This window comes from Dipteris shenzhenensis, chromosome 27, assembly GCF_047967505.1.
Source record: "Dipteris shenzhenensis isolate YYH24624 ecotype China chromosome 27, Dip_SZ_1.0, whole genome shotgun sequence".
Lineage (NCBI taxonomy): Eukaryota > Viridiplantae > Streptophyta > Polypodiopsida > Gleicheniales > Dipteridaceae > Dipteris > Dipteris shenzhenensis.
The window spans coordinates 18,409,408-18,429,686 of NC_141622.1; the positions used below are offsets into that span (position 1 = coordinate 18,409,408).

The 20,279-nt window shown below is 40.9% G+C and overlaps 1 protein-coding gene and 1 pseudogene across 2 annotated transcripts; one reads left to right on the forward strand and one right to left on the reverse strand.

Moving 5' to 3' along the window:
* Positions 1-2,362: 2,362 nt before the first annotated feature.
* On the reverse strand, positions 2,363-8,597 carry LOC147883975 (putative protein S-acyltransferase 22). Of its 2 annotated transcripts, XM_087398262.1 has the most exons (9): positions 7,984-8,597; positions 7,626-7,739; positions 6,546-6,920; positions 6,384-6,452; positions 6,166-6,237; positions 3,853-3,981; positions 3,693-3,773; positions 3,434-3,622; positions 2,364-3,253 (listed from the first exon to the last, which is right to left on the reverse strand). In XM_087398262.1, the coding sequence occupies exons 1-9, from the start codon at positions 8,023-8,025 to the stop codon at positions 2,546-2,548; spliced, it is 1,779 nt and encodes a 592-aa protein (XP_087254388.1). In that variant the 5' UTR covers positions 8,026-8,597; the 3' UTR covers positions 2,364-2,545. The 2 variants fall into 2 exon arrangements, with proteins under 2 accessions (XP_087254389.1, XP_087254388.1); XM_087398263.1 differs by lacking the exon at positions 6,166-6,237 and having other exon boundaries at positions 2,363-3,253.
* Positions 8,598-9,341: 744 nt separating this feature from the next.
* The window catches only part of LOC147883976 (ubiquitin-ribosomal protein eL40 fusion protein pseudogene), a 40,970-nt pseudogene continuing 30,032 nt past the window's right edge, over positions 9,342-20,279 (forward strand).

A 20,279-nucleotide genomic window follows, 5' to 3' on the forward strand; every position in this document is an offset into this window, starting at 1 on the left:
TCTTGGTTTTTTGTAATGTTTCATAGCAGTTTTCTCTTTTGTTTCTATTACAAAAATTATTTTCATTAAATTATGAAATGGGATTTTGTTGAGTCTTCACACACACACACACACACACACACACACACACAATCCCTTTTTCCTTTTGACCATACTAATTACTTTTTCTTCCCTTCAAAGTCCTTTGAAAACTCTTTTAAACTACCTCCCCCTCCCTCCCTCCCTCTCTCTCTCTCTCTCTCTTTCCAAAATTATTCCCTCACTCTCTCTTTACCCTTCTCTCCCCTCTCTTTCTCCTAAATTCCCTATTTACCTACTTTTCCCTGTTTACCCTCATTTTCTTAAATTTTCCTTAATTCCCTAACCTTTGCTTTATATCCCTCCCCCTAAGTTCCCTTATTTTCTCCCTCCTAATTTTCCCTACTTTTTTTTTGTTTTTTCGATATATATATATATATGTATTAACATATACATATATACATTTATCAATGTGTGGGGGGACATACTTGCTATGAAAGTTTTATTTCTTATCGAAATTTTGTTTGTTGATTAGGTTGGGGTTTCAAAGCTTAGTAAGTATTGGGTTTCATTGGATTTAAAGATGTTCATCATTTTTAAAATGTGATACGACATTACGACCCGCTCCCCCCCCTCCCCCCTCCCTCCTCCTTTCCACCTTATTATTCTCACTCCCCCACCTTTCTTTCCTCTTTCAATTTACACTTCTTTAAACTCACTATCCATACCCCCTTCTTTATCTATATACACATATATATATTTCCTTCCCTCTTCTCCATATTTTTCTTCCCTCCCCCCTCTCTATATATTTGTGTTTTCTTTCCCTCTCCCTTCTCTATATATAGCTTTTCTTTTTCCCTCCCCCTCTCTACTTCTATAAATTCCCTCTTACTTCCCCTCTTTTTTATTTCCCCTTTATTTATTTTTCTTTCTTTTTTATAATTTCCTTTCACCCCCCCAACCTCTTTTCTTTTTCTCACCCTCTCACCACTCTGTTTTCTTTCTACCTCAATATACTTTCCTTCAAAATTCACCTTCAAATTTGACCCTTCTCGATATATAAGAATGTTCTTTCCTTCCCCCTTCTCTTTAGATTTATCTCCCCTTACCCTTTTTTAATCATAAATTTCTCTCTTAAAATTTTTTAATTACCCTCCTTCCTTTAAATTTTCCATGTTCAAAATAGTTCTCTTCATAACCTTTTTATATACATCTATGTGCTTATTATCTCTCTTACTAATCGTAGTGTGATTAAATGCTCACATTAGTCTCCTTTCTTTATTATTTCCCACTTTTTCCCCTAATGGTTACGTTAATTAAGTTTACACTCGCAAGTTCTCACTAAACTTGATTAGTCTAAGGCTAAGTGTTAATTTTATTGTGATCCTGGAGTTCAAAGAAGGTCAGAGGAGAAGAGGCTAGAGCTATGAGCTCGCTGTTGGGAGTATTGTCCTTGGGGCTCATTGGTGAAGTTGTTTATCTAGTGACCTATCTTAGTTGTTGAGTAGGCTTTGTCCATTCCATGAATCATATGAATGTTTCATCATTCGGATCCTTAATGACCTCCAAATACCTCAGATGCACCAAAAGTGCCTCATTGCTTTTGCAATATTCTAGTTCCCTTGGTGGTGTCATAACTCCCCATGTGTGAGTTTGAGATGCTCTTCCTCACGTAGAATTAGTGGTTTGTGTCATCTAGCCGCCTTATGGTTTCCTTTGGATTAAGATGATTCGGGATTTCCTTTGGAGGGAACAATGGCATGCTGTTGATTGGAACATTAGGTGGCAAGTAGGGAAGAAGGGGGGCGTGGCCTTGAGAGTACGAATCAAAAATGTAAGAGACTATGCTCCAAGTGGTGTTTGAGGATGAACTATAATAAGGATTGGGCTATTCTAGCTAGGCGTTGGGTATCCAGAAATGGCCCTCTGGGAGTCTCTAGTCCGTGGCAAGATATTGTACTATTGACTATGCAATTAGAATTCTGCAATCAGAGTTACTCTTGAACCGTGTTCAATGTTGGAAAGAGTCCTTTTCTTGCGTCTCTTGGGTTGGTAATGTCTCATTTCAGGGCGATTCTTCTTTGGGGAAGTTGGTTTGGTTAGCAGAACATGCTTACAAAGATAAGTTTAAACCTTCTGATTCTGGTGGGGCAAAACATGTTAACAATAAGGAACTGATCACTTTAGGGACAGGAATGGTTGGATATAGATGCCATGGGCAAAGTTTTCAAGTTGTCTAATAAGTAGTTGAGGAGCAGTGTGTGTTGCATGGCTTAAAGGATGATGGGCCAACAAATAAAGTATGCATTGATAGTGGGGATGTGTCAGGCTGTGTTGGTAAGTATTTGCACAGATGTTCTTTAAAAGATGTGGACAACAATTATGTGCGTTGGGTGGCTAAATGCTCCACGAGACTCTATGGGACTTTGGAGTAGAAGATTTTGAAAGGTTTGGGTTGCAACTCCTCTCTTCAAATATAATGTGATGCATACAAGAATGCTCATCAAGGGGTGTATCATAGGCTGCATCAGAAAGGCAAATCCTGGTCATTGTCAGCTGCACTCTCACCCCTTGATGCCTCATACTCATTAGTTGCTGATCTTGTTAACCACAGCAAGTTTTGTGGCACAACTGAAGGATTTGGCAGTCCAAGCATTGTTGATTCCCGTACACCAGAAGGCCAAGCTTCTGAGGAGGCTCCATTATTTTTAGGTGATGAAACACCAGCGGAAAATGCACGGCTTGACTTGAATACATTCCTTGCCTCCATTTGCAATGGATTGAGCACCTTCTTTCCTGTCTCTGAATGCAGATTCAAATTACCAGAATCATTTTCGCTGCTGTCAATCTGCTCAAGAGAATCAAGAGGAAGCTTGCCATTTTGCCAGGATGTCACCACTAGAGACTGATCCTGGAAGTTTAGATTGGCCTCAGCTTGTTTTCTGCTGGTACCTCTCTTTCCTAACGAATTAAGAAATTCCGCGCTAATTTCTCTACTGCTGTCAAAGCTACTATCTGTCTCTGCCACTATTGATTTCTCACTGATAGGAGCCACAGATTGTAAGATGGATGACTTCTTCCTAGCTAGGGTACCAGCACGTAAAGCCTCCTCTTTGTTCAGAGAAGCTAAAGCCCATGGACTTATATTCACTGATGCCTTTCTTTTCAGATTTCCTTGAGCAGAAGCCTTCCGGGAATTGCTTGGAAGGGAACCTTCTGGCTGATAAGCACCTTCCTACAAACAGATTTTAGATTCAGCTGTTGCACTTGTTTAAATGACAAATTTCGTGTGCGTAGAAACCATCCTCAACTCAACTCATAAATTGGAAATCACAACTATAAAATAAAAGGGCCTAACGGAATGGATTTTGTGTATGCACATCCACATCCCCACACGCACTGAACACATAACAACCTCATGCTCAAAGAATATTCTTGGAGGTGTGCACCAGGCTCGCTTTTGCAGAGCTCCAGCAAAGCTAGCACCACTGTTCATTGTTGTAGCAGAGCTTGCTGGTGAAGTGAGGGGACTTTGGGCAGATTCAGCCCCTCCTCTCTGCTCTTGTTCCCTCATTGCAGCTATATAATCGTAAGTACTGATTCCCTGCAAGGAAAATTTGAATGATATTAGAGACCGTTTAAGATTTAAAAGAGAATCAGAGTGACTAGAGTACCTTTTTGATGAGGAGGACATGGAAGCAGAGAAGTTGAGCTAAAGGGTAAGTTGCAGCCATGGCCAGAAGTGTGCAAAAGGCCTGCACAACCATTGATGCTTTAACACCAGAAAATTGCTACAGTTGACATGAGATGGATTTTGCCTAATGTTGTACGTACCACAACCACGATATATGCTACAGATGAAAAGCTACTCCCCAGTTTTACAGCAATGATGCTCCTGAATTGCCTCAAGTTTAGAAAGCAGTGCACCAGCACCCAGATTCCAATTGACCATTGGAGGACGAGCTGCAACGCCAACCCCATATAGCAAATTCTTATCAATGGCATGAAATTGAGTACATTCACAGCCTAAGTGAAGAAGACTAGCCAATAAGCTCACGAGTAAGGAAAGGGAATTTCTTATTTCCTCACATGTGCTGACATCACTGACAAGCTTAGGTCTAGACACTTATAAGGCAACCCAATCGTGCAGATCTTAATAGTTTGCAGTTCAAGAGCACAGGGCACTTCATGCTGGCAAAGCAGAGCATCAATGAAAGAACAAAAACGCATAAAATCCAAGATTTAACAGCTTATTGCCTTCAAGGGAATCTGATTCGTGATCTATGACTTCTACTAAAGATGCAAAGATTTTCAATTTAAGCCATTCAAGATTCCACAAAGAGCTCACTAATTATTATGCACATATCGAGACACAAAGAGCTCACAAAGAGCTTATGTGTCTCCATATGGGTGCCTCGCAGCTACTAATCATAGAGGTGAGTTTTTTTGTGGATGCTTATTGCATTGAGTGAAGGAAGACTGCAGGAGAGAAGCATTAATGAGTTTGAGCATTGAGGGTTTGGTAGTTCCTGTCTACGTCCCAAGTTGGCACTAGAATCACACTCTCTTTCTAAAACCCTCCCCCTTCCTCTCAGTCTTATACTCCGTCCATATACTGAGCCACTTTCCTTGGTAGATCCTAATTCCCCATTGTGTCAGAAGCTCCAGAAAATATCCAGTGAGCTCTATCGTAGATGCTCTCACTCCACTTCGTACTCCTCGCGTGATGCTTTGACCCTTGCACGGATACTATTCCTTATATAGAAAGCTCTAGCAGCTCCTTGTAATGCTGTACTACCCTTGACAAGGGTGCCAAGCAGCTAGTCCAAATTTATGCTGATGTGTAAAGTCCGTAACAGTGCAACTTATGTAAATTTTAAAACAAGGGATCTTGTGAAAAATGTTTACAGTCCTGTCTAGTTGCTTCTTCCAAGTATTGGAGCCCGTTCGAAAGGATAAATGATGCACTTGGTAGATCATCCCCAAAGCAATGCCAGTCTGCTATAAATACTCCATGTCAAGCCTATGTGTCTCTTATGATAATTCCAGCTATCGCTGATATGTAGCTCTACCAAATATTCCACCGTAAGGATGGTTTAAGTGTAATCATCCAGTTGGACTCCAATCAAGGCCATTCCCATATACTTCTTAATGAGGATCATCATGAGGAAACAAACAGTATGCCCCCTAGAGTACTTTTGACAGGATTGGGTGACTTTCATGCATGGACCCTATCCACCGTAAGGATGATTTAAGTGGAATCATCCAGTTGGACTCCAATCAAGGCCATTCCCATATACTCCTTAATGAGGATCATCATGAGGAAACAAACAGTATGCCCCCTAGAGTACTTTTGACAGGATTGGGTGACTTTCATGCATGGACCCTATCCAGGACCTTTTTTTATAATACACAAATGCCACCTAAGATATAAATTGCTTGTAATGTTTGAACTGAATCAGTGGCCTTTAAGTTAGATCTAACACTTGTTAAGGGTGATATCTGCGGATCACATCATTGGACTGCATTATCCTCGATTGTCAATGAAAACAACGAGAGTAATGCTATTTGCAGGAACCGTATTGAAAGATTGTTCCCAGCTTTAGAGATGTCATAAACCCCCACTGCATTTGACCATGCTTTTAAACTAACATGATTGCAACAAATCTTGAGAAGGCTTGGTTGTTGCTATAATAAAAACAAGTCAAGCATCACCAAAAAACAAAGGCTTCATAAAAATGGAATGAATGCACACAAATTAAAGGGGATACCAAAACATGCAAGAAAAGTTTTAAGGTAATCCTTCCAGTAGATACACAGAATTGTTTGATTGGTACACTTGGCATAACAGATTCGAAACTTAAAAGCTACTCAAAACATAGGGAACATCTCGTGAATTTCACGTCCACTTTCTTTAGTGGCTTGCATTGTGTTTCTTTTACAAGATGAAAAAATCAAGAACATTTTTTCTAAAGAGCTGAGCAATTTTAGTGTAGTATAGTAGCTGCATACATTTGAACCCTGAAAAACAAGCAAAGGTAGTCCCCTCCTAAGGAAAATGCCCGTTGGAGATTTTATAACAGCTAAAGTTTTGGTTTGTTAATCCATGTATTCGATGCCTGAGATTGCATTATATAAATTTTTTACCATGGCAATTCCTGAGACCATGAGACCAATAAAACCCTGGTAGTTCTTTCTACCGACACAATTGTTCAGCCACTGCAAGAAACAAAACAAAAGATTATGCCGTGCCATCTGTCTTAGTGATAAATTACCCAATCACACCTTGTTTCCAAAGGTTCTTGATGTATTTCAGTATTTGTAATGTCATGTAAAAAGGTTATTTGAGGGCAATGAGAACTTACTCGACAGTGATGGTCGAAGCCATCTACACACTTGTCACAGATTCGACAGTGTTTACTGTCCTTGAGAACCTGCCAAGCATGAACCCAACCGTGGACCGTTACTAAATTCATAGATGCACACCATAGCCTTAATTCAAGTACTAAACAGATTACCTTTCTTACCTCAGCTTTACACAAAGTGCAATAAAGCATGCTATCATCAATAGTAGGCACCGCTGTGCTTGGCATATGTGTGCACAATCGCCCCACCAAGGTTCTTGTCAGTAATAAGACCCAGGGAAGAGAAGCATTAGGGCTCTCCGGCTTATTCGATTCATTTGGACCAACTCCATTCTCCGAATAAGCAGAAGACAAGCGCCTGTCTGCTTTAGGTGAAGCTGTTGGTTGATTATCTTTTCTATCCACTCTCGAAGGCGTCACTGAAGAGGCGGGCTTGTTCGTAGTACGTGAATATGCATGACGCATCTTGTTTAGAACTCCGATGTCTACTGGATTGGTTGCCACACACCAGACGTAGAGCACAAAGACTATGATAACCTGTGTTCAACAATTCCTTCAAATTGATTATCAAGAACAAATCTTACGGTTAGTCATAAGCATTTCTACACTCGTGTTGCAGAAAAACTGAAGAGTTGGAAGACAGTAAATCGAGGTGTAGTTATAGAACCCAGCAAACAAGACCATGCGACATAGACACTGGAGTAAGGGGAAATTATTTTTCACGTGACCCAAAGGAATTTTGACCGACGTTTCGCAATATACTCATTTGCCAGGCAAGGTCACTAATCATGTTTCAAGGCTCTAGAGATATTATAGAACTCTGCGATAGGAATCGCCTTGATAATGTGACTCGTAGACGTCAGGATGGAAAGAACAATGTGCTCCATGCCCAAATGAGATATCAATGATCAGAATATTATTAAAGAATAAATCAAAGATTGCACCATTTGGGGCCGGGCTGACCGAGCTCGGGAGACCCGACTTCTCTATACGTTATACTGCTGCGATTCTCAACCGTTCAACACAACGTTAACTAGAAACAGGATCAATTCTATAGACGCACACTGGCCGCAATATACTTCAGCTGAGAACATTTCCACATCAACCTTCCGCTTCGGGAGCCAATATAATCCATTCGTTATGGAATTGACTGAAATTAATCGAACAGGAGCTGCTTTGTACCGACGATGCATCCTGTGAACGCAAAGCAAGCTACTTGATACCAATATCGAGTAAAAATACCGTGGGGGAATAAACAGCAATGGTGAGTAGCTCGAAAATCTTGAATCCGACAAATGGTACAACGAAGACGTAGAAGGCAAACACCAAAGCTAAAAACACCGCAACAGCAACGACCTGGCAACCCAACAAAAACGCCCAAGTTAGCTTGCCGGACATTTTGACGAAGACTTCCTTCCCGGTTTTCAAAACTTTAGCTTCAAGTCTCTACGTGACCGAGAACGTGCGACACATACACGTGAACTGCCTGTCTTCGAAACTGCAGATACAAGAACGGATCGTTTGCATATGGAGATACACATGCCAAGTAGTACCAACGTATAAAATGTCAATTTGCGAATGGTAGAGCAGGTAGATGTACCTGGAGGGGATGATAGGGGAGCTCCCATCCGTTGCGTCGCATCTTGCCACAAGGAAGGGCGCTTCTTAGCTAGCCAAGGTCCAATATTGTAGCTCAAGATGAGAGAAGACTGAAGTCGAGCGATGCAAGCATCGCTTTTGATCGACTGGGCAAGTGGAATTGCAGCACAACTTGGAGCAATTCGACTGAAGGCGACACTCAGGCTACAGCTCTAGAGGTTTGTAGCAATTGCAGAACGGCGGGTAAGGAGGAGAGCCGGGAAGAGAAAGGTGTTTGTTGGAATTTGGGGATGAGGTTTGAGTGGGGAGACTAGAGGGGGGGAAGGAACTGAGCAAGGTGGGGATGGAGAGTGGAGCTGGATGGACGAGAATGATGTTGGCCAGAGGTAAGAGGGGGAGCACGGGATTGAGGTGAGTAAATCTATCGTCCATAATCGTTGTCGTTTGGCGATGGTGGATTGATTGGCGATGGCGATGGGTGTGTGTGTGTGTGTAGTTTCTGTGGTACGATCAATCAGTCGCCGACCTCGAAAGAGCAAGATGGTCGTGCAGAGGCCGTGCTTGCTCAGCAAAATTCATTCGCAAACTTCAAAATTTGTGCAAATCACGTGATTACGAACAAATCCTGCGCCTGCCGCGTTTGGATCGATCGATTTCTGCTGGATCAAGCGCTCGATTTTGCACACATTTTTCACGTCAGATGCAGCTATCATGGACTACAATGCATCGACGATCTTCGGATCATTTGTGCAAAGTCGTGTATGATTACAAACAAATTGTCTGCTGCGTGCGACTCTAGTATCGATTTCAGCAGCAGCTGGCTATGGAGTGCAGATGCATCAGTAGGATCGTGGTGACGGTTTTCGTCCATCTTTGACATCATCCTCCGCCGTGAAACACTCGCAAATTCGCAAGCACAAATTTCGTTGCTCTGCCGTTGCAAATTCGCAATTTTTGATGACCCACAAACGATCTGAGACGCCCACAATCGGAACGGAACGATTCCATGACACTTCTTGGGTGACGGAGGTTTTTGAGTTAATCTCGTGGGGGCTGCCATGAGCTGCCTCCGACACAGCGAACGGATTCCTAGCAACTCGTGACGGATTTTCGTGGATGTCGTCGCGAATTTCTGGGGCGATGAGCCTCAACGAATTCGCAGCAATTCTTGGGCGATGATGGACCGGACGATTTTTGAGGAATATCGTTGCAATTCTTGGGCGGTGAGCCTGGAGGCGCATAGTCTTGAGAAAACAATCAAATTCATGCCATCAAAAGCAACGAAGGAGCAGAAAACAAGTTCCAGCTTTGACAGAATTCGAGGGTGCGCGATCCCAGAAAGAATATATGAGCAGGAACATGGGCGCCATCACGGAATTCACAGCTGCAACCAGCAAAAGATCGAATGAATACACTGCAAAAGCCGCCATCTTCTGCGAATTATTGTATGTATAGTCCGCCATAGCCACCTGCAACATGCGGCGCCATAGCCACTCAACCTCACAAGGTATCATCCGCCATAGCTGCAGTACTACTCAACTTCACAAGTCCCTACTCCTACTCTCGTTCTCCATGGCAAGCATCATCGCAATTCATCAAACAGCGAGCTTACTTTCCAAATGCGGCCATAGCCTCGAAAATTGGCTAATCAATCTCTGATCTTGATCGATCTCTCTCTCTCTCTCACACACACACACACACACACATCCTTGATTGGCAAATTTTGTGCTTCAATTTCTGCTCACAAACATCTTTCTCAATGCAATCGACAGTCGCAGATTCTCCCTGTCGTTGATACTGGTAGGAAAATTGGATGATCAATCTCTCTCTCGCTCGCAAGATCGGTCAATCTTTACTCGAACGATCTCAACTTGGGCAAGCCAAGGTTGCTGCCCAAGAAAGTTCTTATGATGGGCAGGAGGTGGCAGCTCACTCGGCTTTTGGAATCGCCTAAATTTTTGCTTAGCTTTTGGAGTCCTCAAAGGGCCCCCGCCCATCCACCCCAATGGAGCATTTTGATTGGCTCCCCTATTTATAAACTTTGGCACCCGCACCTCTCACCAACATCATCTCACTTGCCTAGCTCAAACTTTGCTCCCCACGAGTGTTCACACATCGGTCAGGCACATGTGTGGTTCCGATTCTCATCTGTTAGGTCGAATCTTATCAAGATCAGGGGCACATGCCAACCTGAAGCTTGCTGGACGATATCCGAGTCAGGGGCACATGTTCAGATTGAAATCCGAGAAGCAACGTGCTTCACTTCTATTGGCAAGCCCCCTCCTACCAATCCATGCCTCCCTGTGTAGTCTATTTGCATTTGTTAGGCATTCGATTACCTTCATCAAACATCCAATTGCCTGAACCTTGCCAAATTGTATACAGAAATCTACGACTTCCTACCTCCCAAAATTTTTCTAAAATATCTCAAGTTTTTAATATAGCTAAAACATGAAAAGTTTTCCACATTTTTGAAAGTGCAAAAATAAAATTACCTAGTAGACTTAAAAATTTGCAATGTCATTGCACACAATTTGCCAGTTTTCTATGAGCATCGATCCACAACCTCTTTTTCAAACTCTATGCTCCTCCCACGCCCCGATATTGTGGCTGGCATGTTCTTACTTGCATCTTCACTGGAAGGTTATAGTGCCTATGACTACCTCTAATGCACATAGTGAGACTACCCTTAAAACCAACATACTCTCTCTCTCTCTCTCTCTCTCTCTCTCTCTCTCTCTCTCTCTCTCTTCTCTCCCTCCCTTCCCCATACACACACACATCATCTATATATAGCTTGGCATCACTACCGCATCCTGTTTGGAGTGCATGAGTTAATATCTTGGGTAAGATTCACAAACATCCACCCATCACTTTAGAAAGGGGGAGTACTTCCACATGGCAATATTTAATAGGCCATTCAAAAAGTTTTTTTTGATTTGATGGGTAGCCTCCCCAGGTCACGCAAGGTGCGGACACTTGAAAAAGTGGGCCATTGAACCAAGAATCTTTTACTATGTCAACAAACAATGTCCATAGCTCATCAGCAAATAGTGCCCAAAGGCTTCAATGTTTGGAGGACGTGTAGACATTTGTAAATCTTGCGTTGAGATGTGAAAACTCTGTGTGTGTGTGTGTGTGTGTGTGTGTGTGTGTGTGTGTGTGTCTCTGTCTCTATCTTTGTCTCTATCTCTCAAGCACACTTATGTGCCCATATGCTCACTCACACTCTCAAACAAACACACTTATATACACATTCTCACGTAGCTATCATATTTTCACTATCATGTTCAATGCTTTTTCTTCCACATGTATCAACAACCTACATGGGTCATCAATGCATAGTTTATGGGGTAGCTTGTCTTTCAAGGGTGCACTTATTTTAGATTGAGATGTGAAACTCTCTCTCTCTCTCTCTCTCTCTCTCTCACACACACACACACACACTTATGTGCCCATATCCACACTCACACTCTCAAACAAACACACTTACATACATATTCTCACGTTAGCTATCATTTTTTCACTATCATCCTATAAAGTTCAATGATTTTTCTTCCACATGTATCAGCAATCTACACGGGTCATTAATACATAGTTTATGGGGTAACTCGTCTTTCAAGGGTGCACTTATTTTAGATTGGTAATGCCATGAGTGCTGAGAAACCTAATAAATGTATGATTGTGTACATGTGTAAAAATGTCATTATGACACCCACGCAAATGTATATACCATTTAATATTTACTCACCTTTTGTTGAATACATGCTACAAGACAGTTCTCATAAATATATCTTGTATTGTCAAACACAAATATTTCTTGAACTCACATGGTACTTTATGTATTAGTAATTGCCCCTTAATGACTAATAAGCCCATGCCTCAAAAACCAACTTGGTCATGTGAGAAAGTACTATGATTCACTTGCCTACAACACCAATCAATTATAGCTAAAAGCTATGTTTTCAAAAGTCCCCCTTTAAAAAGGAGCACCTAAGAAGGCTATACTACCTTCCTTACCCTTGAGAAATGATAGTCTAAAATGTGCCACCATCTTATAAACTTGGTGGAGAAAATTAGATATAACTTCATAAAATGCATATTTTGATGCTTGTAACTTTAGTAAATTGTGCGACAAACATGATAATTATATAAATCATGTCTTGGCATTTGCTACATTATCCAATTTGGATTTGATATGCTACATGTCAAACTTTGGTTGTTTTTGGTGATGAACATAGATTTTCACAAAAATAGGTGGATACCATGGTGGCCCATTTTTCATCCCAAACCCAACTAAGCACCTGATTTTCTAACATTTGCCTTTTGAAAAAGCACTCACAGTAGCCGAAAGGCCTTTGGTACATCCTCAAGCTTCTTTGATTCACTAGGTCCTCCAATTGGGAAGGCCATCAAGTTCTAGATGCTTTCCATATGCTAAGTTCTAGAGATTTCCCATGAACATTCCACCTAAGACAAGGCACATTTTTTTGAATAGGCTGTCTATATATTGCTCAACTAACACCTTGGAGTGAAACATAACTTGTTCTTAAATTAACAAACTCTCTTGATTTGAGCAAGAGGTTGTGTTGTATCCAACCTGTTTTGTAGGTTGATGAAAGACCTAACCTATTGCTTGAGCAACAGTTAGGTGCAATACAACCTTTTGCTCAAATCAAGATACTTTACAAATGGTTTTTTAGGGCTTAGGGTTTTTAGGTTCCTAGAGTTTTGATTTATGATTTCCAAATATTTCTATGGTTTAATTTCACACATTGTTTGATTCCTAATTTGCTTTTTAATTACAAATTATGACATTATTTTATTGCATATTGTTATTTCTAATATTTCAAGAGTATCTTTTAATTAATTGAATTTAATTAATTAATATTTTTTATTTATATTCAGATTTATTTTTTCATATTTATTTAAAAAATAATATTTATTATTTGTTAAATTTGAATAATATTATTTAAATAATATATCAAAAGCTTAAGAAGAGTATTATTGATTTGCATAATTTTCCACTTCTTTAACCAGTTTATGATTGTACATCAATAATATATTTAATTTTATAACAATAATGTTTTATATATTTTTATTAATATATTGATATATTTTGTATTAATAATACTATATAATTAATAATATATTTATATATTTTGAATCAATAATATTATATACTTGTAGAATATTAGTGACATAATTTCTATCCAAAGCTAAACTTAACCTACGTATCCTACTCTCCTTCTCTTAAAATCACCCTCCTATGCTCATGTAACCTTTTTGGCTCAATGTTTGCTTGGGTCTAGTCATTTTTTGTGAAGTTCAAGGCATTTTGTGTATATAGGTGTCTTGCATAACCCACAACTTATGCATTGCTCAACGGAATTCAACAAAATTTGTCTTCAAGTTCTAGTACACATTCCAATCTTGAATAGGAGACCAAAAACATATGGAATAAAGATTTGAAATGAGACCATTAAAACATTACAAGTGCAATGTTGCATGGAAGCATGCATCCTGAAGAATATAGCATATAACAACTTATTCAAAAACTTTAAAATTTCGTTCTATATATAGATGCAACTAAGTAATCATTCAAAATTAAACTAGGTGAGCTTCTCCTCAACCAAAGGACAACAGTAATTGAGAACCTTAGAAGTGGTTTAAGGGGCTTCCCATGTTGTGCTAAAATTATGCACACCCATTCGAGGGCATTCTCTATAAGTTTTTCTTGTTTTGTTGAACATATCCAACAAGTACCATGTGAACCTACAACTGGAGGAAGAATATGCAAGCACACGCTCTTTGGGATATAGTGGAACTCCTCAAAGTGTGCTCCACAGTCTTCGATTGTTCATCATCCTCATTTACCTCCTGAGGGAAGGATAGATTTTGGAGATGAGCAGTGAGAGCAAAAGTTGGTGTCGGAGTGTCATCTTCTTCACTAGTGGCAACTGCAACCGGTCCCACCTTACGACCTAAGGTAGAGTACCCATATACATCAAGCTCGTGGACATATTTCAGAAGACATATTCATCATCCTCATCTACCTCCTGAGGGAAGGACAGATTTCGGAGATGAGCAGTGAGAGCAAAAGTTGGTGTCAGAGTGTCATCTTCTTCTTCTTCACTAGTGGCAACTGCAACCAACTTAGCATGCTCCTTGGATTGTTGTTTGGCAAGCTTCTGAAAACATTGGTCTTCTATATGCCCAAGCTTCGTACAATTGAAAGGTTTGAATGCCTTGCTACCCTTGGAATATAATGCCTACTCCTCGTGGACATCCTTGTGCCTTCGTTCATGATCGAGAAGCATTGCAACCATTTCATCAAAGGACATATCCCATGCTACAAGAAGCACTGGTATGATGTCACGACAAAACCACGAATAAGACTTTCTTATTATTCTTTTGTTCTTGCATAAGAGGTGCAAGTGTGTGGAAAGAGATGCATGTGCTATTAATCTACAAAAATGTAAGTCTATTGTTTGTTATTCTCAAGATTGAAAATTGTTTGCATGGTAGCAATAATTATGTTGTCATTGGTGTGGAAGATGCTACTAATTGTGCTTTTCAAAAATTTGTAAATTGTATTTCTAGCTTGGCTACTTCTATCATTATAAAGTAGTCAAGTGATACTTTAATTGGCATCAAATACAACCATCCAAACTATTCCAATCTTCAAATCTTAAATGCTTTTTTCCCTAAAAATTCAAATTGACATGTATTACATTCAATACTTTGATTTAATTGATAAGCTCTATTTGAGCAACGCTACCATCCACCAGAAAATGGCCTTGATTGCTTGAATATGATTTTGATGGGTGAAGATTTCAAGATAGTAGTGATTACTTTAATGCAAATTTTATTTTTTGTTCGTGTGGAATATGAGATAATGCTTGCATGTGGCATTGGTTTCTACTAGCTACTTGTTTGTTCATATAATGATCTAATGCAAATTGACTTGTTCAAAGCATTGCATTCAAGATTGCCACTCAATTGCTAAGCTCTATTTTAAGCATTGGTACCGCCCATAAAAATGAACTTCATTGCTCAAAGATAATATTGCTTGGGAAATTTTACTCAACGAATGGACATCCACCCATACAAGTTGATAATATATGTTGCTGATGAGGATGACAAAGATGATTCAAGTGAAAAAGATGTACCATCAAGCAACATAAAAGTAGCATTGAAAAGAAAATGCTCACATAAGATGAGAGATATCATCAATGAATATTGTCGTGTAGATGACTCCGTGTTCCATTTATTTTTTAAAGGGTTTATTGCAATAAATTTTCTTGCTTACAAGAGGTGAATCATTTTAGCAATTAAGACTGTAGAGCAAGGTGGACAAAATGTGGTCCAAATATGCTTAGAGCGATCTTGAAATTATTGCATGTGCTAGCTTGTGAGCACCATTGCAAGCTTGAGATATCAAGTAAGTCTATGGATGCAAATGAGAAAGGTGTGTGTATGGGAAGGGGGGGGGGGGGCAAGGGGGAGGGGGGGCAACAGAAATATGGAGACTGCCACCAAGAAAAGCAACAGAGCTGGTAGAAGTAATGCTATTGGTCTCGTGTTAGATAATAATCCAATGTTTTGCATAAGATGTCTTTAGCTAGTTTTCCTCCCCCTCTTATTCTAAAATGAAGATTTGGCTAACTTCGTAGCATTAAAATTGTGTTACACAAGGCAACCCACAAATCTCACAAGGATCTACTTGGCTGATGTGGCACAAGCAAATTCGTGTGGAGTGAGGACTATTTCCAATTTAATTGAGACTACCACACCAAGCGAGAATACAAGGAACAAGTTTCTTTATATCATGCTTTTGCATCATCTAGTTTTGTAGCATGTGTTCTTCAAAGTGCAAAGTACAATGCATATCTTTGGGAAAGTATGTTGGCTCCGACCACACCTTACTACCCAACGCAGAGTACTCATATACATCATGCTCATGGATATATTTCTCTAGATATCATCCTCATCTACCTCTTGAGGGAAGGATAGATTTCCGAGATGAGCAATGAGCAAAAGTTGGTGTGAGGGTGTGTGTGCGCAAGCGCTTGTGTCTACGACAACTAACTTCAAAGAAATCATGTTACACAAATTTCTCACTTTCAAAGTTTAGTCACCCCGACTTCTCAAGTAAGCTAAGACATTCGGAATACGACTCTCGAAAGCCCATGGAAGCCCAAAAGATCTTGTGTCCAAGGTAAGAACAAATTGGAAACAATGCACTAGATGGGATCTTCTCGCACTCCTTGCTAATGTCATGTGCTAATGGAAGCCCAAAAGATCCTATGTCCAAAGGAAGAACAAATCCGAAACAATGCACTAGATGGAGTCTTCTCACACTCCTTGCTATCGTGATGTGCTATTGAGCAAGTAGAGCTAGAGACCCGCGAGACACGAGGTCAAGAGGAGATGAAAGAAAGCCTCCTCATCACCTAATCACAAGCATCTGTAGGTTTGGAAAGTCTCGCTTTGGAAAGTCGCACTTTAGACGAGAAACTGAACCTTTGCTATCACATGCTCCTAGCGAGACAGAGCTAATAAAGCCGACCTTTCCTTTTTTTCTTTAACCTCTCTTACAAGGTAGCCTTAGCAATGGTTCTACTTTGGCAAAGCTAAAATAGGAGAGCTTTTAAATTTCATAAATTCCAGATTCTTCTCATTGGCCTTTGTTAAACTATCAACCTAATAAATGGGACAATGATGCACAACTAACGATTTTGGGTTTCTCTCTCTCAACTTCCCTCACTTCGTCACTAGTCCCTAGCCCACCCACCCTTCTCCCCATTCTCTCTCTTAGCTTCTCTCACTCCACCACTAGTCTCTCTCTTTCTATCTCTGTCTCTCCTTCCCTCACTACACCACTCAACCCTAGCTCCCCCCCTTTCGCCTCTCCATTTATTTTGGAGAGGCTTACAACATAACATGTGTCATTCATCTTTTTTCACTTGTTGGCTTGCCTTTGGCAAAGTATAGGAAAGGTTGTTCTCTTTCTAAAGATAAAATAGATATTTCTTTTTATTTCAAGGTGATTAGTTCAAGTAAGGCATTTAATGACTTCATCCTCTTTGACCTGCCTCTCTCTCTCCTCTCTCCCCTTTCTCTCTCCTTTCTTTCTCATACCTCTCTCTCTCTCTTCTTCTTCTCTCTAGGCAACCCCCCCTCTCTCTCTCTCTCTCTCTCACATAGGCTGCAATCCCAATATGCCTCTACTTCAGCAACACACACCAAATACATTTTGTGATCAAGAACACAGTCAGTCATTGAGTCATTCCATTCATACGCATACGATCCAATCCAATTTCCTACCCAAAACCCTATTTTGGAATGACATTGGAGCGAATAGGCACCATCTGCTATTAGGAATTACTTTTGCACATTTGAATCAAATAAATAAAGCAGAACAACTGAAGAGTCTGTGTGCGAAAAATATGCAATTCGACAGAACAGACCACTCCTTCGAGTTCACGATCCCACAACACCACCAAACGACCCACCACCGAGCACAGACACGAATCAGAACAAATCACAAACATTGGGGGTAGCATAAACCATACAAAACCTCACGATCATTGGATCCCATGAGAAAAACTTGCCCAATCACAGACAGGGCTCGCGGGAATGTCTTGTACCACTCTCCACTTTACTACCAAACTAAGACTTGGCCAACCTGTGAACATGAGAAGACGGCTTAAGGATTGCAAAGTAAACTTGCCCATATCAATAGGCGGTACACAGGCTCCAAAGGCACAACTTATAATCCGCACTTGTTTTATGCTTAATCTGCACAAAAGACCCTATGGTATCTGATGAAAATATGAAATGGTAAGTTCTTGGCAATAGATTATGGGAAATGTCGAAGAGCATTCCAAGAATCAAGAAGGCAAGGGGCAGGGGATTAGCAGGCAGCAAACGGCATTCGTTTCTTTTGAAGGTCAAATAAACATCAACGCCCAAAACTGCGACTCCAAGTTCTACGGCAGAAAGGAGAAGCTTGCAAAGCCTACTCTACGAGAAGACTCGCAGCGACACAAAACAAGGTCGAATATAGCCCTCGATTATGGAGAGAAGCACGAAGAAAAAAGCTTCCCATCATCTTCAGAGAGCAAATTCAGATGTAGGACCCTTGCGGCAGTGATTCTGTCAAAGAAGGGCAGATACTGTTGACTCAGGGAAGGGTCCAGTGATCTGCATCATTGAATTGAGAGAGAGGAAGATGATCAAGGAAGATGAAACGAAGCTGCGCAAAAGTTTGTTGAGAGGAAGGAGGAGAGGTGGGAGAAAATCTATCCGATTTAGGCGAACCCTAAGCCTAAATGCCCTCAGATTCGGGTTAAACTAAAAACCCTAAGTTTAAAATGTAAAACATAGGCTTTGTTCTAGTGGGTTTCCAACGCTCACGACATGGGTTCACGTCTCAAAGGCTCTGTCCTAGCTTGTGGTTCAGTGCGTGAGTGTCACAGCTGTGGACCCATTCGGTCCAAGGCAAGGTGCCCCTCGATAGGACCATAGGTGCGTGAGGGTGATGAATTTCTAAGGATAGGGGCTAGGGACAACATTTCCCAAATGGGAAATAGAAGATTTTTGTAAATGTGAAATGGGGGACCCAGGCCATTTCCCAACCGTTCAAGGAAGTGACATGCAATGCGAGAAGGGAAAGATGGCTGTCAGGTGTGTTGTTCACACAACCCGGTGGCAAAGAACATGATTAGTTGTTACGCAATAGTGGAGTGGACATGCTCGTAGTGTTGCCCAAGTTTTGTGTTGAAACATGACCATGTGCTTTACTCACCTCTATGGTCGAACTAGGATGGCATCCCATTGCAAAGGATGTCATCTTGAACCGGGTCTTATTAGGGTTTCACTCAAAAACTTAGGGCATGGTCTACATGTAAACTTTTTTTTCTGCATCGTATTGAAATTGAAAGTGCCAATAGTGCCCCCATACGAGGTGATAAAGATAGAATCATGAGCTGCCCTGGGGCTTGTTGACACATATGAACCCACAACGTTTTAGGCGCTTGGTCTAAACAATGTTTTACTCTCTCTTTTTTCCTCTTTTTTTTTGAACACACCCATCCCACACTCCACCAACTTCAAGCCGTCACCTACAAACGTCACCTCTTATTCAAAAGTATTTTAGAGAATGTGAAAAATACCTCTTTGAGGTCACTACATTAGCTAAAGGGCACTGCAAGCTTCCCAAGTACACATATCACGTTAAATTACAAAGTGACTTGAAGTGCCTTTCCTTAGTAGGACTCAAGCATTTTATTCTATTGTCTTCTATAGGCAATGAGAGTGCACAGCAAGGATGTGAATCAAACATGTTGCTACGTTTTTCACCCTTTCATAGTGGCTTTTAACATCACATGAGCTAAAATGGCTTTTTTTAGAGTGCATGTTCTTCATATTTTAACAAGTTACAAGCGAAACTATTTGTTTTTGGAGTTCTACCACGTTGAATGTCCTTACTTTGTGTGTGACATCGAGTAAGCATTTGTGTCTCTTATAGCTTATTTCTTCAAACCCCTACCTTCGAGTGCATGTCAAAGCACCTTAGATGTCCACTTTCTTAAGGTGGTGACCAGTTCATCAACTGCAACACAAAGTCAAAGGTGACTGTTGCCCACAATATATATTGGCTCAAGAAAACAAGAAGGATCCTTCTTGGCAAGATGGTAGTGCAGAGTCTCACTCTAGGCTCAGAGCTCTGGAAGCTCTCACTCTAGAGAGGTCTTCTGAGGAACACAGCGCGTACAAGAGGTCAGTGGCAACAATCCCATAGGTGGATCTTCTCAAAGGCTCCCCTCATAAGGAAGACCTCACCTTTGATGAGGAGTCTTCATACAGATTGGTAGTGCTTGTCTAGAGGACTTATAGTCGGCCAAACCTTGGCGCCGTGAGGAATATTAGTGGCAACCTCTCCTTTGGCACCTGGAGGTTTGAGATCAGGATGGTTTCATGTTGGGGCAGTGGATGCATATTGGTTGGGCGTAGTGGGATAGTGGCCCATCTAGTTCATTCAGAGCATGGAGCTATCTCCCCGCCGTCGAGACACAAGTAAGAGCAAGAACCCTCTCTGATTTGAGGGGATAGGTATTCAAATGCTAGAGATTGACACTACCATCCCTGAGTCTTGGTGGGAGGGTTGGCACCTCGTTTGTGCAAAGCCTCAACCCATGCTGATATAGGCAGTTCTCTAGGAATGGGGTGCCCTTGAGGATCCATTTTTTACGTCGACCCCTCGAATCCTTATACTCCAAGTAGTACAAA